The following is an 18,116-nucleotide window of genomic DNA, read 5'->3' on the forward strand; positions in this document are numbered from 1 at the left end:
ATCGTTCTTTTTGAACGAATCTTTTAGGTGAATGAATCGTTCTCATTCACGTAATCCACTGACTCATATTTCTTGTTCACTGAAGTTCCTCCCTTCACAGCAGCGCAGCTCAATGAACCGGGTAACAACCATTTCATCCTGTCAAAGAATTACTCAACCTCGAGCCTTCGAGTATGAGATGTGACAGAGTATGTGATTTGTTGAATGTAGTGAACGAATACGCCCTTCAATGAACGAGTTTCATATGAGTCTGAACTAGATCTAGAGATCTTATCGTTCGTGAACGAAATGACTGAACTGGTACCCATGTCATTCGTGCACGAGTTGAATGATTTAGTACATCTCATTCGTGAATAAAATGACTGAACTGATACACATGTCATTCGTGAACGAGCTGAATGAATGGATACATGTCGTTCGTGAATGAAATGAACTGGTACATAGCTTATCTTGTTCGTGAACTAAATGAATGAGAGTAAACCGGGTTAGTCTTTAGCATGTCATTTAGCATGTCAATCTCGGAAAATGCAAAGCGCAGTTATAGGTACTGTGCACATACGCTTGTTTTGATATTTAGCAACTCCACGTTTAATCCCCGATATTATGAATGTAAATATATAATATACAAACTGTCTGACCAAACAATTAAAATGCTAATTAGGAAAGAAAACCTTGTGCTTTGTTCATCTAAACGACTTAATTAGACTTTATATATTGAATGCAATTATACACATATTTTAATAAAGTCAGATCAGTTTTTGTAACAAGTGAATACGTTCGTTGACTAAAGACATAACACATAATACACTCTTTTTTTGCCACCTGGGGGCTGTTCCATAAAAGCCGCTTAGAAAAGTGGGGATTAAAGTCCAAAACCTGACTTGAATGAACCGAGCTAAACATCCGCGCTTAAATTGGTTCCATAACAGTAAGTTGAGGATCATGTGATCTTACTAATTTGAGTCAGGTTTAAATAGTCTAGATAATTGCGCGTGCACGCCATTGTTTAAAAGTCCTGAAAAGTCGAGCATGGGTCAATCGATTTACTGTGGGCTACCATGGCAACAAAAGGAAAAGATAGAGCAGCGATGTTCACGGCAACGGAACAGCGTTTGCTATTGGAAACATATGACAAATTTAAAGATGTCATCACCAAAAAAGGCAATACAGCGGCAATAAATAAAGCAAGAGAGAAAGGTTGGCAGGAAATTGCTGATCGTCTCAATGCGTAAGTAGCGATGTAAGCTATTTAAAATACTTTATCAACATTGAATGTGTGTCACAATACATTGCAAAGTTTGTTTGTGAATAACCGTAACGTTAACGTTAATTGCTTTCACGCAGCAGCAACTTAAGTGAAGGAAAAAGAACCTGGCAGCAGGTGAAAATAAAATATAAAAATATAGTTCAGAATGGTAAGTAAATCCAATGGTATGTATATATGTAATCAATGCCAGCTTGAAGTTACAACTAATCAGGGTTATTTTTATGTATTTTTTTTTATTGCAGCGACCAAAAAGAAGACTGAGGTTGCTGGCACTGGGGGAGGGCCACCACCAGCCAGCTTCACTCCTGCAGAGGAGCTGGCTTTGGAAATTAATAAAGGGAGGCCCGTCCTTGAGGGAATAGAGGGGGGGACATCATCTAAGATGATATCACGTAGTATAAGGAGTGAGCATATAAAAGGTGTGTGTGTGTTTTATTATCATTATTCCTTCCTGACTAACTGATTTCCTCCTTCCTTAGGCATTGTAAGCCTAAGTACACCATAGCAGTAATGTCACGTAGCGGTACTTGTGCTACTGTAGTGGTGCATTTTGGTTCAAGATTCTGTATGCTTTATGGATCCACCAGACATCATGTTTCCTGTGAGTATGAGTCCTTTTAAATCAGTCATGTAAGCTAATGAGTTTAACTGAGTTTAATCAGTGGTCACAGGGAGAAGGCCCATCAGTTGAAGAGGATGAGGAGACTGTGTCTGTATGTTCAAGGAGGCCTGAGGTAGTCACAGGTTCCATGTGATACTGTATTGAATATTAAAAAGTGTACTTGTGTGATAAAATGACCATAATGTGTTTTCAGGATGCTGACACTGTTCTAGAGCCCTCTCAGTCTGGGACCACATGTGACAAAGTGAGTATTAAGAAATGAAAACAATGTGACAAGAGTATTCAATGAAATAACTTAAATCTATGTTGCTACAGAACCCAGAAAACATAAAAGGAGTGTATAAACGCTACCTCCTTAAACAAATGGAAGCGATTGATATCGACATCCAGTATAAAAAACTGAAGATGAGGAAGTTGGAGCTGGAAATTCAACAGCTACAGAAAAATGCAAGTAGAACTACCATTTTTAAAAAAGGAAAAGAAAAAAAAGTTACCTTTTTGATCACTTTCCACAAAATTTGTGTGTTTTCACCCCTAACAGGCAGATTCACTCTGAATAAAGACAAATCACATTAAATACTTTGACTTCTGTGTGTTTGTTCACCTAAGGAGAAAGTTGAGGGGCCAGTGGAAATTTTTAAAAGCTACACATGGTTTAGACCATATTAAGCAAAATAATTATTTGCATATGTGTCTCGTATAAGTCTGCCTGTTTCGTTTTCTTCCAATACTGCTTCATTGCCCCAGTCTTCCTCTTCAACAATCCTTGGTTGCCTCCAGAGCCGCCTTAACCTAATGGGAGGCCCCGGGGCTGAGAGGTTTTGTAGGCCCCCCAAATCTCCCCGCCATCCACTCAATTTAGTCTCGTTTTAAAATGGTGTAATCTACATCATAAAATGCATTAGTTTCTTTCAAGACCTGGCAACAACAGTGAGTTTTCCTTCTTTGAGACAGAAAACACCATAATATTGTTATTAAAATATCACTGAGCCCTCTTGAGCATAAACACAAGACACTTTATTTATCAACAAAGCAACTTACGTTGACGAAAACCAAAATGTGTGATTTTAAACACTATTATGAAAAACATCATCACCAACCATCACCTGTCTGCACAAACATACTCAACCTGTCTGAACTGATATAACTGATAACAGCAAGAACAGCAACAGATAAATGTAGGAGCCTCTTCTCTGACCTCAGCAGGCCTTTTGAACCAATCACATGACATGCACCTGCACAGACACAAACACACTCATTTCAGCACCGTGGATAGCAACACCAACACGGCCAAACCACAGGCTCCTGACATATTATTAGCATTGTCATAACATTGTCCTCTACAGTTAATAATGTCAATGCCCATCTCCTCTAAAACACTAATAACAGAGTTGAACAGTGCTTCTCCGGTGTGGTTTTCAATAGGGAGGAATTTTACAAATCGCTCCTCGTAACGCAAGATGAAAGTCAGCTGGTCAATGTGGGTGATATCTGGCGTGGAGTCCACACTGATAGCAAAATACTTTGCAAGCTTCACTCTGCTAATTACTTCCTCGAGCACTTTCTGTCCCATCAGCTGTATGAATTCCTCACACACATTCAGGGAGAGGTAGGATGGGGTTCCTCTTTCAGCGTTTCCATATTTTTCAATATGAGCCTTTAAAAAAGGATCAAACTGGCTAATCAGCTCCATGCACCCCAAATAATTGCCGTTATCTGAGTCTCCAAACCTGTGGCTGTCACCCCTGAAAGCAACAGCAACAACTCTCTGTAGAACCTGTGTCCAGTACTCACACTCCTCATTGAACTGTTTTTTTAGTTCTGAATCCACTGTTCCCCTGTCAGCTGCTTGACTGATGTAAGTGATCATGGCTTTTCTGTGAATGTCGCAGCTTTCATGTTCTGCTATGCGATCATTTGCATGTTTCCAGTCAAAATAACCCCCACTCACAAATGCTGATTTCTCCGTGTTCTGGCCAAATAGTTTGCATGCAAAACAAAACACACTACCTGCTGATGGTGAATAACAGAGCCATTCTCCGGGCACAAACTCTCCATTACTGAGTTTTCGTTTGAAATGCATTTTTGAGAAAAATCTTCTCTGCTGTTTATATTTGCGTTCCGATGCTGACACGTCCGCATTTTTATTTTGACAGACCTTCGGTCCCATTTTCGCCCAATAAGCCCGCACTTGTGGGTCAATATTATTTCCCCAGCGGCCCGGGTCACTGTTATATCGGTCATCATCTGACTGTTTAGCGGCCTGGTCCTCTCTCTGAGACTCACCCGCACCCCGCTCCTCCTCCTCCTCCCCTCTATTGATGCTGCTGCTGGCAGTCCCCTGCTGTTCCTCGTCCACCTGCGCGGGCAGCGCGGGCGCGGCGGTCGCGGCCTGCACCTCCTCCGCTCCCTCCGCCTCCGGTGTGTGAAGCGATGTTTCTCCGGTGCTGGATGCATCTTCAGTAGCACTAGAAGCTGGTTTAAAAAATCCGGTGAGCTTTGGGATGCTCTTTAGCAGACATTTTTCGCGCAACTCCTTCTTAATAAGGTTTTTTCTTTTCTGGGCACCGCTCTCAAACCTCCGACTCATTTTTTCTTTTCTGATCACCGCTCTCAAACTTCCGACTAAATGAATGACACGGACACACCCAGTAGCGCAGGAAGGGAGACCACCCCTGGTGGTGGGCTGTCACTTCACCTGTCACGGGGGAGCTGTCAGTCTGACTAAACATTAAGCAACTAGACATATAATAGCTTTAGAGCCTTGAACACGAGGAAAAAAAAAAAAAACACAGACCATCGGAGGCCCCTAAACTTGCGAGGCCCCTGGGCTCGCCTCTCTCTCCTCAGACAAGCAATGTTATGGAGCACTACACAAGCAACTACAATGTTACATGCCCTAGGTGGAGTCACTCTGAGGTGCTTCAGACACTGAAACCTTGACTTTATCAGCCCAAATGCCATCTCTATATGACCTCTTGTGCGTGCATGGGCAATGTTGTAGCGGTGCTGTGCCTCTGTCTGGGGCTCCTGATAGGGAGTCAAGGGGTAAGGCAGGCATGGGTATCCCTTGTCTCCCAGCAAAACTCCTGAGAATTCTCCTGCATAGACAGAATGAATATATATAATAAAGTTGTGTAGTAATGTAATGTAGTACCAACCTCTTGCTAGTTGCTGGTAGAGAGATGAGGCTCTAAAGATTCTGGAGTCATGCACAGAGCCTGGCCATTTGGCCTCTACATTTGTGATTGATGCAATCTGCATCACTAATCATCTAAAATAAATTAAACCTGTAGGTCACTACATTTTAATTGCAATGAACTAAACACTGGTGCCCAGCTTAGTACAGAACACTTAGTGCTAGAGCATAGCCTTCAATATCATCTCAGTGGGACCGTACCTGTACATTGATGCTGTGTACTTCCTATTCACAAAGTCCGTTTCATGTGGACCAGACGGACACTTAATATGCACATGGGTGCAGTCCAATGCACCGATAACATTTGGGAAACCTAGGAAAATTATGTTTGTTTTAAATATGTCCCATGTAAAATCAACAGTCAAGAAATATTTACATGTTTTATAGTTATTTGAACTAACCAGCTATTCCATAAAAGGCATGTTTAATGGTACGAATAGCTTCGTGGCCAGGGAATGTGATGAACACATTGAGTAGTCTTTTTAAAGAAAGGTACACAGTTCGTACAGAGCGGCAAACTAATGCTTTGCTGATATTCTCTACATCTCCAACTGTGTACAAAAATGTTCCACTGGCAAAAAAGCGAAGTGCAATGCACACCGTCTGTGGGACTGTGAGCGCTCTGTTGCGGCGTGTATTATTTTCAATGTATGGGCTTAGTAATCTACAAATATATGCAATCCCATCTCTTGAGAACCTATATCGCTCATACAGGTAGCTGTCATTAAAAGCCAATGGGTCTGACCTGTCTCTGAAAGTTCTCTCTCTTTGAAATGCCCTCCGCAAGACTATAGCTCCCTCATCCACCACCTCATCTATGAAAGGACACGCCATGGCTAAGTTTGGAAACGATTTCAGCTCCCTATTTATATACTTTTAATTAATTACCAAACTCATTAACCAAACTCACCAATTAAACACACAAGTTTTGAACATTTCTTAGTGTATTTATACCTTATGATTTCTTACATTTATTAGTAAAGTACATTTGCTTATTTATTTATTTAAAAAATTTTTTTATTAATAGTGGTTAAGTAAAATAAAATGACATCGAAATACCAGAAGGTGAGTATAAATGGTATGCTCGTTAAGCCTGAACTCAGACTTAGCCTGACAGTTAGCCTGCCCCGGACCAGGTTAATTTGCCAGCATAAGTTGCCGGGGTAACTGAGTTTGAACTTTTGTAAGTTTGATTTATGAAACCGAATCTACCAAAAATAAGCCTGACTAACCGAAATAAGCCTGGCTTATACTCTAATCTTGGTTTATGGAACAGCCCCCTGCTGGCATATTTTGTGTAATACAAAGAAATGATCACTGAACAAATCAGTGAACGATTCTGAACGAATCATGTTGGTGAACGAACTGAAAATGAACGAATCTCTAGAAAGAACCATAATTTCCACCACTAGCACACAGTGACACGTTGCACAAAATTGCGCCAAAATATAAATCATAATGAAGAGGGGGAGTCCAAGATGGCATCCTGCTAACTTAACTTTCGCCGAGCTCTGCTGACAAATTTTAATAATGGCATAAATATCACTCCTTAAAGTTACTTTTATGCAAAAAAATTACCCATGTCTATATTTCTGCTTTCTCTAATGTTTGAAATATGAAGTCGACCGCTAACAAAAGGAAAGATTTGTCGCGTGTTTCACGGCAATCTGAAAAGATGGACTTTCACAACTATGTGTCTGTGAAAGAAACGCTGCCTGGGGCCAGAACACCACTTTCTGATAGCCCAGCTAAACCTCCCTCCAAGAAGGGCAAAGCAGACGATGATATCTCTTCTGTTGTTTCGACGCTCTCCAACTTGATTAATACTCGCTCTGATGTCTTAGAGAAAAAAATGAGTGAAAATGCTCTTAAAATTGAAGGTTTAAAAAAAACTGTGGACTTCGTATGTGCTGAACTAAACGACATCAAAGGCCAAGTCAGTCACGTTGAGAAAAGATTGAACACTGAAGAGAAGAAGATGAGTTTCTGTGAACAACGTCTCATTGACTTGGAAACATATTCCCGTCGCTGGAATCTACGTTTACACAGTGTTACTGAGAAGGTATCTGTGAAGCCACTTTCCCTGAGGGTAGAAGCAGTCTAGCAGGCAAAATCGATACAGTTCATCGCATTGGTAGAAGGCTCCAGAATAGTTCACCTCCGCGATTGATCTTCATTCAGTTTTCTTCGCGAGTTACGAGAGACAGTGTGTGGAAGGCAGCGAGGACATCGGAGTTTCTTCGCGCCAATCATCTTCGCTTTACTGAGGATCTCATCGCGACTGATGGAGAAAGAAGACAGCTGCTTTGGCCTGCTGTAGATAAGGCTCGAAAGGAGAGAAAGAAAGCTCACTTCATTGGAGGTCGTGCCTTTATTGATGGATCTGAAATTTTTCCACCTTAAGCATGGGAAACCAGTTTATTTTTAGTGGGTGTAATATTTCATTTTAAGAAAGCTCACTAAGCTCACTTGATTGACTAAGTTCATGCTGAAGATTGGTTTTACCCGGCACTGTTAGTCAGCTATCGATGCACTTTTTTTTTTCCCTTGAGGGTTCTACTACTGGTATTTCTGTTCTATTATCTCTTGTTCTGTTCTTTTAAATGTCTATTTCAATTGTTTCCCTCAATGCCAGGGGTTTGCGTGACAATGTAAAGCGCAAGGCATTGTTTTTGTATGCTAAGTCTTTTAAAACTGACTTTTGTTTTTTCCAGGAGTCTCACTCTGTTTCCATTGACATTTCTTTTTGGAAAAACCAATGGGGCAATGAGGTTTGGATGGCTCATGGTTCAGAACATTCTGCCTGTGTTATGATAGTGAAAAACCATTTCGCAGGTTCAGTGTTACAGAGTTATATAGATCCTATGGGACATTTTCTTATTCTGGTTATTTGTATTAATAATATATTTGTTTTATTGGTAAACATTTATGGGTATAATACCTCTAGAAAAAATGACTTGTTACTTGATGAGATAGGAGACAAAATTTTATTATGGTTTAATAAATTTCCTGATGCTGTAATTTGTATTGGTGGAGATTTTAATATCACTCCTGATAATAATCTTGATAGATTTCCTCCTAGGCAGTCTACTTCTCCTAATTTAAAATTGAAAATGTTCATGGAGAAGTTGGATTTAGTTGATATTTGGAGGGAAAAGTTTCCAAATACTAAATCTTATACATGGGGTAACAAGACTCACTCAAGACTTTCTCGTTTAGATTATTGGCTTGTACCATACTCTTTCAAAAATTATAATGTTTCGGTTAGTATTCTTCCCTTTCCCTTAATGGATCACCACACTATTCTTCTTTCTACTCCTTTATCCACAGGACACTCAAATATATATTCTAGAGCCTCTTATTAGAAAATGAATTCATCGTTACTTAAGCATGATGAATTGAAAAAAAGAATTTCCTTTCTGATTCGATATTACTGGGTGAAAGCTTCTTCTGAAAAAAATTTTTGCTTAAATTGGGATTTGTTAAAATACGAAGTAGGAATGTGTTTTAGACATTTTAGCAGCATTTTGGCAAAACAGAGAAGGGAGGAAGAGGAGAAGGTTATATCAAAGATCATAACATTTAAAAGCAAAATTCTAATAAGCTTATCGGAAACTGATCTAACAGAACTTACTGAGCTCCAAACTAAATTAGACAATATTTATAAATATAAAGCTGAAGGCTCTTACGTTCGTTCAAGGAGGAAATGGCTAGAACAATGTGAACAGAGCTCTGCTTATTTTTTTAGAATGGAAAAACACAACGCTAGGAATCTTTCTATTAGTTCTCTACAAATCAAGTGCATACTGACTGATAGTTCTAAGGATATTGACTCTTTTTGTAGTAACTTCTATTCAAAACTATATAAATCTAATTACAGTAAGGACTCAGCCACCCTTTTTTTTCAGTCATTAAAGGAGGTTAAATCAATATCTAAAGATGAGCAGCTTGCCTGTGATAAAACTATAACTATCTCTGAAATAATTGAGGGGATTGAGGGCCTAAAAAATAACAAATCTCCTGGAACAGATGGCCTAACGGCAGAGTTCTATAAAAACTTTGCTGAAGAATTAGCACCATTCTTGCTAAAAATGTTTTTGGAGAGTATTCAGTCAGAAACTTTGCCTTCTAGCTTAACTCAAGGGCTTTTAACTCTGATACCTAAACCTAAAAAAGATACAACATTGATTGATAATTGGCGACCTATCTGTCTTCTTAATAACGATTATAAAATATTAGCTTGGGCTTTGGCCAAAAGACTTAAGTGTGTTCTGAGTTCAGTTATTGATGAGTCTCAATCAGGATTTATGCCAAAAAGACATATAGCAAACAATATCCGTTTTGTTCTAGATTTATTAGACTATAGCAAATTAGTTGATGATGACAGTTTTATTCTTTTTGTAGATTTTTAGTAAGCTTTTGACTCTCTTGAACACAAGTTTATTTTTCTAGCTCTCCAAAAGCTTGGGTTCGGTGATCCATTCTGCAAGTTTATAAGAACTCTTTATAATAATGCCAACTGTTCCATCAACCTTAAATCGGGTACCTCATCTAGATTACAATTGTCAAGAGGAGTTCGTCAGGGCTGCCCTGTCTCCCCTTATTTATTTCTTGTGGCTGCACAAATTCTTTCCTCCTTTCTTCTGAGTACTCATCTGCAAGGTATTACTATTGCCAATAAACATATACTTATTAGTCAGCTAGCTGACGACACTACCCTGTTCTTAAAAGACGAAGTACAGATTCCGATTGCAATCCAACACATTAAAGTTTTCTCTAAAGCTTCCGGTTTAAACCTAAATCTTAACAAATGTGAGTTGTTAGCCATTAAAACCTGTCCTTCTCTCTCTCTTTACAGTATTCCAGTTAAGTCACAGGTGACTTATCTGGGTATATCCATATGTAAGTATGATAAAGTCAGATGCAGACTGAACTTTGACCCAGTTGTTGGGAAAGCTAAAAGGAAGTTCAATTCATGGTTACAGAGAGATTTATTTCTGAGAGGTCGAACTCTTATTGCTAAAGCTGAGGGTATCTCAAGAATGACTTACCCAGCTCTCTCCTTATATGTGGATAAAGCTGCATGTGCAGATATTGGTAGAATGCTATTTGATTTTCTGTGGAAGCATAAGAAGCATCATATTAAAAAATCAGTGGTTATTAATAATTATGAATGTGGTTGTCTAAACTTTTTAGATTTTACTTCTTTAAATAATACTTTCAAGATAAATTGGTTAAAGCGGTACTTGATTAATCCTGATTCATTCTGGAATACTCTTCCAAGTCTTGTTTTCTCTAAGGTGGGTGGTCTCCCTTTTCTATTGGTATGTAACTACAACATCACCAAATTGCCCCTTAAATTGTCCAATTTTCATAAACAAGCGCTTTTGGCCTGGCACCTAATTTATAAACACAATTTTAGTCCTCACCGGTACTTTATTTTAGAATAATTGTGATATTATCTATAAAAATAAGTCGTTGTTTTTCCCAAACTGGGTAAAGAATAATTTTATTTTGGTTTCTCAATTAATTAATACTGATGGATACCTGTATTCATATTCAGAGTTTTTGAACAAGTACAATATACCTGTTACTCCATGAGAGTTGGCTATTGTAATGGATGCCATCCCTTATGGAGCAATAACTCTTCTCAGAGATTCAGCTAGATCCCAGATTTCCTTATCAGTTGCTCATCCTTTTGATACAATGATTGGAAATACAGTATGACTACTCATGTAGTCGGAACAGGAAAATTAAACAGCTATTTCAAAAGGAGATTGTTTCTCTCCCATACATTGTGTCGTACTGGAATGGCCAGTTTGTCGATATTCCATGGAAGAAAGTGTGGACTTTGTCATCTAAATACTTAATAACCAATAAGGTTAAGGATGTGTCTTACAAATTACTTCATCTTTTCTATCTGGAATGATAGAAAATCAGAAAAGCTTCTAGAAAGCTGATAGAAAAGCTTCACTATCCCGTGAAGCTTTACTTAAAAAAGATGTTTCCTGATATTGACACTTTATGTTCTTTTTGTGGTGCTGAACACGAATCCATTTCTCATCTCTTCTGGGAATGCACATATACAAGTCTGTTCTGGAAGAATTTTTGTATCTTTGTTCACACATTTTCATCACAGAGTTTTTCTTTGTTATATAAAGATGTTTTATTTGGTCAGCACAACTTTGATAAAAATGTAAAGGACCAATTTTTTCTGATAAACCTATTTATTTTTCTTGCGAAAATTTTTATACATAAATGTAAATTTCAAGATGCTAAGCCCTATTTTTTTATTTTCTATAAGGAACTTAAATCCTACCTGGACACTCTCAGTACATCCAACAATTCCAAAGCCCTTAAAACTGTCTCATTATGTCATTTGCATAATATTCTGACTATATAATCTGTAGCTGACTGTACTCGCAATTGTATTTACCCCTGGCATTGATTGTGTATGCTCTTAACAATTCAATTTAAAAAAAATAAATAAATAAATAAATCATAATGAAAAAGTACAGTCTTAATATTTTATATGTTAGCTCAAAATTTTAAAGGGGTCAGCAGAAATGTCTAAGGAAACACAGGTATATGTTAGCCACTACATTTTGAAACATCACGTCCCAGAATGCATCCATCTCTTTGCCAAAGGATATGTCCATATTAAGTAATATAAACATTTCTGCGGCAGGCTATTTATCACAACTTCATAATTAGTATTGAGATGAAAGGTCTAAAAGTATGCTATTGGTTTTGGGTTGTATTGTTATTTTATTGTTTTTTTTTTTGTCGTAAAAAAAAGCAAAGTAGGCTCACTATAAGCCATTGCAAATAGAAATACCATCGACAATTAAAAATATCCCACCTAAATTAAGGCATGTTTAAGCCTACAGCAAATATGCAGTCCTTTAATTATGCCCAAAATTATATTAAAAAAGAAAAAAGTCGTGATGCCGATTTAGACCAGGGTTTCTGCTCCAATAAAATATATGGTCACTGCACCAATTAATGATTGTAACAGTATTTGCGCTGCATGCTACTCCAAAATACACAATTAGCAGCATTACAATTAATCGCCTGAAACCATACTTTCTAGCGCAGGAAAACCGCTAGATGGATAAGCCAGGTTCGTCAAAATCCAAAGATGAGGGATTTGCATTCAAATATCGGACGACCCCACCTCTACGCAGTCAAGCGACGAATAGGGGGTACCCTCAACGTTGCTTATGGACGTGAGGGGGAAATGACCAAACGGCAGTATGTGACGAATAGGGGTGAGACTGTGTTGATCTAGAAAATACACAGTCTTTTAAAGCATTTTATGTACTAAATGCTTTGCAAAGTGTTTACATATACCTAAAAAAAAGGCTCAGTATTATGAGTATTCACATGAGTTTTTCAGAGTAATGTGATCATGGACTTGAATTTCTTGCATAGCCTCAGCTGATATGCAGTCGCCTTGCCGCCTGTTAGTGGAAAACACTTTTTCAAATTTCAAACAAATTTCAGAAGAGCCTGAGGCGATAGGTCATTCTGCTGCACTTTTTCCTCTGTCAACATAAGAACAGCACCCTACATGTCAATTAAACTCATACAACAATATCTCAGTATGGAGCACAAATATCACTTTTATAGTTTTGTGCATTTTTCTAATATCTTGGTGGTGAACAGTTTATATTCATGTAAATTCTTCAGGAAAGTGTCATATCTGGTTTGTGAAGGGGACATTTTACAATATTTTAGTGTCTAATGAATATACAGTTTATATATATTGTAGCAACGTACAGTTGTTCAAATACCGTGGGCTAACTAGAGCTGAGCTAGACTGTTTATTTTAACCTAACGGCTAGCAGGGTGCTAGCACCTATACGGCGCGACTTACTTTCGCTAGCGGGGAGAGCGAGCACTCGCGTCCCATACACCGCACGACCATGAGTGTCTCTGTTTGTGAAGAGTTGTCAACAAACCAGCCAACAGGAGGCAGTAGTGTCTGTTACTCTTTAATTTCAGAACTCAATATTCAAACTTACACTGGCAAGGCCATATCACAAGTCACTCCCCTACACATCTCTCTCCATGACGGTGACAGTCACCCCTTTTTATAACATGGCAGTAAATGAACCCGAATCAACTCAAATTAACTTAGACATGAACATGTATAACATTACTAATAAAGGAACTCAAACATCTTGCTTAAATAACTCATAATTGAACGTTAAACAAATTCCCATGATGCACCTGGCTGCCAGTGCTGACTTACGGGTCATTACATAACCCCCCCCCAAGAGGGTTAGTGTCCCCACAACCCTATTCTCCCACAACAAAATCCAAAAAATGTCCTGGCCAACTTCGAACACGCTTCGGTCTCTCTGATGTTTTACCCCCAGCGCCAGGCTCAACCCTGAGTCCATTACTGTCCGTTGCAGCGCTGGGAGTGGATGGTGGGGAGCCTCCCTGGCCTCCACCATTCTCTTGTTCTGGGGCCAGTGGGTGGTACGGTGCCAACCGATCCTTGTGAAGCACCACCCGCCTACCCCGTCCAGGCATTCGGACCCGGAAGACCACCTCCGAAATTTGATTTAGTATCTCTCCGGGTCCCTGCCAATGATGGGTCAGTTTGGGTGACAACCCACGCTTTCTCTGAGGGCAGAACACCCACACTCTGTCCCCTGGCTTAAGGGTAGGCCCGTGGGCCCGGGTATCGTACGCCCGCTTCTGGCGGGCTCCAGCGTCCTCTAGAGCCTCCCTGGCCAGTTGATGGACAGTGCCCAGACGCTCCTTCAATCGCCGGAAGTAGTCCAGTTCTGGTCCACCAGCAATCTCCGGCTCGGGGGGCGACCCGAACACCAAGTCCACCGGCGTGCGGAGCTCCCTCCCAAACATCAGCGCTGCCGGTGTGCACTGACTTGACTCCTGCACTGCTGTCCTATATGCCCAAAGGACCAGGGGCAGATGCTGGTCCCAGTCTCTCTGGTGCTGACTAGTCAAGATAGCAAGTTGGGTGGCCAGGGTGCGGTTGAACCGCTCAACCAGTCCATCGCTTTGAGGGTGGAGGGGAGTGGTTCTTGTTTTCTTTACCCCCAGCCGCTGGCACACCTCACTGAACAACCGACTTTCAAAGTTCCGCCCCTGGTCACTGTGAAGTTCGTCCGGCACCCCGAAACGGGCAAACATCTCATCCACTAGTCGCTGTGCCGACGTGGAAGCACTCTGATCCGGCACCGCATATGCTTCTGGCCACTTCGTGAAATAGTCCATAGCTACTAGGACAAAGCGGTTGCCGGCCTCTGTGATGGGAAATGGTCCCAAGATATCAACTCCGATCCTCTCCATGGGTGCCCCTACTAGGTACTGTTGCAACGGTGCATGAGAGCGTTGGCTGGGTCCCTTCTGTGCCGTGCAGACATCGCAGCAGTGAACATGTAGCTCTGCATCCTGCCGACACCCCGGCCAGTAGAACCGCTGCCGCAGCCGCCGCACTGTTTTGGAGTTCCCGAAATGGCCAGCTCCAGCTGCCCCATGAACCCAATGGAGGACTTCCGACCGCAGAGCGTGGGGAACCAGGAGTTGCAGACGGTCCACTCCCCCCCTGGGTGCCTGCCACCTTCTGTAGATCACATCATCGTGGAGCTCCAGGCTGCCCCACTGAGAATGAAGTGACTTGATTTCAGGCCCCTGTGAGGACACCGCTGGCCAGTCTGGACGTGCTCGAGCCTCCAGCCAACCCCTCACCTTCACCATAACTCGGTCATTCGCCTGCTGTTGTCTCAGCTGCTCGATGGTGAATGGCCCTGCGTCTCCACCACTGCCACCTGGCTCTGTGGCTGCCGACGATGGGCCCAGATCTCGTTCTTCCTGACGAGCACAATACCGACATTCATCAGCAAGGCATGGACGTCTGGAGAGGGCATCAGCGTTGGCATGCTGCCGCCCTGGTCGGTGTTGAACCTCGAAGTCGTACTCTTGGAGGATCTCCAGCCACCTTGCCACCTGACCCTCTGGTTGGCGGAAGTTCAGCATCCAGGTGAGGCTAGCGTGGTCGGTCCTCAGTGTGAACCTGGTGCCCAGGAGGTAGGGCCTGAAGTGACGGACTGCCAAGACCACAGCTAACAACTCCCGCCGGGTGACACAGTAGTTTCTTTCAGGACGACTAAGGCTGCAGCTATAATAAGCCACCACTCGCTCTCCAGTCTCCCCCTTCTGGGAGAGTACGGCACCAACCCCCACGTTGCTGGCATCAGTATCCACCAGGAAAGGTTGGTTGGGGTCAGGGTAGGCCAGAACAGGAGCATCTATAAGAGCGGCTTTTAGCTGGTGGAAGGCTGCCGCACAGTCCTCGGACCACCCGAATCGCCGACCCTTATTTGTCAGCTGATGTAAGGGGCTGGCGATGGTAGCAAAGTCTCTGACATACCTTCTATAATAGGAGGCCAGGCCTAAGAAGCTCCGCAACTCATTGATGTTGGTTGGTGGGGGCCAGTCCTTCACTGTGGCCACCTTTGTTGGGTCGGTGGCCACCCCGCTCTCACTAACAACGTGCCCCAGGAACTGCGTTTGGCGGGTGAGCAGGTTACACTTGGCCGGGTTCAACCGCAGCCCGGCATTACGGATGGCTGTCAGGACCTCCCTTAAATTGTGGACAGCGTGGTCAAAGTCTCTGGCATGGACTAATAGATCATCCAAATAGACCACACAGCGGGTACGAGGAATGTCTTTAAGGACCCGCTCCATCAGCCTCTCAAAGGTTGCTGGGGCATTACACAGCCCAAAGGGCATCACCTTAAACTGCCACAGTCCTTGCCCTATGGTAAACGCAGTTTTGGGCCGGGCCTCCGCCGCCAGCTCCACTTGCCAATACCCACTGCGCAAGTCCAAAGAGCTGAACCAACAGGATCCAGCAACATAATCCAATGCGTCATCAATGCGCGGAAGTGGGTATGAGTCCTTGCGGGTGACCGAATTTAGCCGCCGAAAGTCCACGCAAGGGCGCCACCCCCCCGTTTTCTTCCGCACCATGACCATAGGTGCAGCCCAGGGACTGTCTGAGGGCTCTATAATGCCGTTAGCTGCCATATCTCGGATCATTTCTTCAGCAGCCTGGCGCTTGGCGAGAGGCAGTCTGTGGGGCCGCAAGCGAATGGGAGCAGCGGGGCCAGTGTCAATGTGATGCTGCACCAAATCTGTTCTAGTACAGTCCTCCTCTCGAGCAGCAAAAATGTCCACAAAGTCTTTCAATAGGCATTGCAGCTGCTCCTGCTGCAGCACGCTCAGATGCTCACTGCTTCGCCGCCCCAACTCCTCAACAGCAGCAACAGTCTCAGGTGATGGATGGGTGAAAGGAGCGTGCGGTGTTAATGACTGGGATGCACTAGTCTGAGCTGCAATACTCCCATGGAGCACCCCTTGAGTCTCTGCAGATCTTGTATGGCGGCCGGGGGCCGGAGCCAGTGAACACTGGTGTCTAAGCGGTGGCTGCGGGGCGGCAGCCTCTCCATGATGACTCCGACCCGACCGGAGCGGCACGCTCTCATTACCTAAGCACAGTGCGGACCCCAGCACGTCGACACATGCTCCCCAGTGGGCCAACAAGTCCAAACCAACAATGCACTCATCTCTGATGTCGGCGAGCCAGAACTCATGGCTTGTCTGGCTCATCCCCACCGCCACAGACAACAGTTTCTTCCCAGGCATTACTGTCTTTTCACCCGTGACGGTGAGGAGTTCGGTATTGGTGGGGGTCCAGTCCCCTGGAAGAGGACCGGCCGTCCCTGGCAACAATCCTTTTCGTAGCAAGCAAATGGTGGACCCCGTATCCACCAGGGCGCTGCAGGGCTGTCCGTCAATAACACAGTCAAGGTACAATCCTCTGATAAGCCCACAGCGCCCCACAGTAGGGCAGTCATTGTGGAGGGGTGCCAAAGAACGGGGTGAGGGTCCCCTCACTGCCTCACTCCAAGGTCGTTTCCCGGGGGTGATGTTGCCCGGGGCCGGGGACTCGGGGCAGGGCAGTCCCTGGCGAAGTGCCCCGGTTCTCCACAGCGAAAGCAGCGGTCTAGTCTCGACCTCCGTCGGGGGGTCACTGGTTGAGCCCGGCTGACCTCCTCCTGAGACTGGACACCGTCAAGCTCTCGTTCTGCTGCTCTTGCTAGCTGGCGCTGGAGTGGAGATTGACCTGTTGTCGGCCCAGCCTGCAGCACTTCCTCAGCTCGCTCAGCCTCTCTCAGTGCCTCACTCAGATCTTGAGGTGATGACAAACGGACATGCTGACGTAGCCGTTCAGGTGTAAGACCCCGCAGGAAAGCATGGAGGCTCAGCTCTTCCCTCGCTGTGGCTGGGAAGGTAGGGTAGCCTTTCCTAACATGGACACGTATGTCAGCGGCGAATGCCCCCACACTCTCTTCTTCATGTCGACGTCGGTTAGTAAGCTCTTCCCTGCTCTGCTCTGCAGAGGTTCTCTGCCCGAAGCGGCTGTTAAGGGCATCGGTGAGGGCCTGAATATCACGTCGCTCTTCAGGAGACAGATCGATGAGGACCTGAAGTGCAGAACCCTCCAAGGCGAGGGCCAAGTGAGTCGCCGTCTCCTCACGGGTCCATCCATCGTGGAGAGCAGCCAGATCGACCTGGGCCAGGTAGGGCTCCAGGGGCGTCAACCCGCTGTATCGTGGTAGCTTTGCGGGTGATCGTGAGGGGAGGCCAGCCTGGACGCTGATTTGGCGTGTTGGTGTGAGAGTCGCAGATTTATCCTGCCCATGCCTAAGAGAGCGATACACAGTCCGGGGAACGCTGGCGCCATCAGGCCAGTGCGGAGCCCTGTTTCTCTGCGTCGCCTCATTTGTCAGGCGCTCTAGCGTGATACAATTCTCTCTGAGAGCACGCTCTATTTCGCCTATACTTTGCTCCATAGCTCCGTCTTCTAAACGGCCTCAATCCCACTTCTGACATCAATGTAGCAACGTACAGTTGTTCAAATACCGTGGGCTAACTAGAGCTGAGCTAGACTGTTTATTTTAACCTAACGGCTAGCAGGGTGC

The 18,116-nt window shown here is 43.6% G+C and overlaps 1 protein-coding gene across 1 annotated transcript; it reads left to right on the forward strand.

The window, feature by feature from the left end:
- The first annotated feature begins 896 nt into the window (after positions 1–896).
- On the forward strand, positions 897–2,466 carry LOC132155650 (uncharacterized). Its single transcript, XM_059564377.1, has 8 exons — positions 897–1,228; positions 1,345–1,415; positions 1,510–1,686; positions 1,828–1,868; positions 1,939–2,001; positions 2,083–2,133; positions 2,205–2,340; positions 2,435–2,466. Exons 1-8 carry the CDS (start codon positions 1,059–1,061, stop codon positions 2,443–2,445), a joined length of 720 nt encoding a protein of 239 aa, XP_059420360.1. The 5' UTR covers positions 897–1,058; the 3' UTR covers positions 2,446–2,466.
- The last annotated feature ends 15,650 nt before the right edge of the window (positions 2,467–18,116 follow it).

Source organism: Carassius carassius, chromosome 13 (assembly GCF_963082965.1).
Source record: "Carassius carassius chromosome 13, fCarCar2.1, whole genome shotgun sequence".
Lineage (NCBI taxonomy): Eukaryota > Metazoa > Chordata > Actinopteri > Cypriniformes > Cyprinidae > Carassius > Carassius carassius.

Bases quoted from the DNA above. Each gene is read 5' to 3' on its own strand.
- LOC132155650 (XM_059564377.1), top strand. From the start codon at position 1,059: ATGGCAACAAAAGGAAAAGATAGAGCAGCGATGTTCACGGCAACGGAA. The intron at 1,416-1,509 runs GTAAGTAAATCC...TTTTTATTGCAG, and splicing joins TAAAAATATAGTTCAGAATG to CGACCAAAAAGAAGACTGAG. The intron at 1,869-1,938 runs GTGAGTATGAGT...CAGTGGTCACAG, and splicing joins CACCAGACATCATGTTTCCT to GGAGAAGGCCCATCAGTTGA.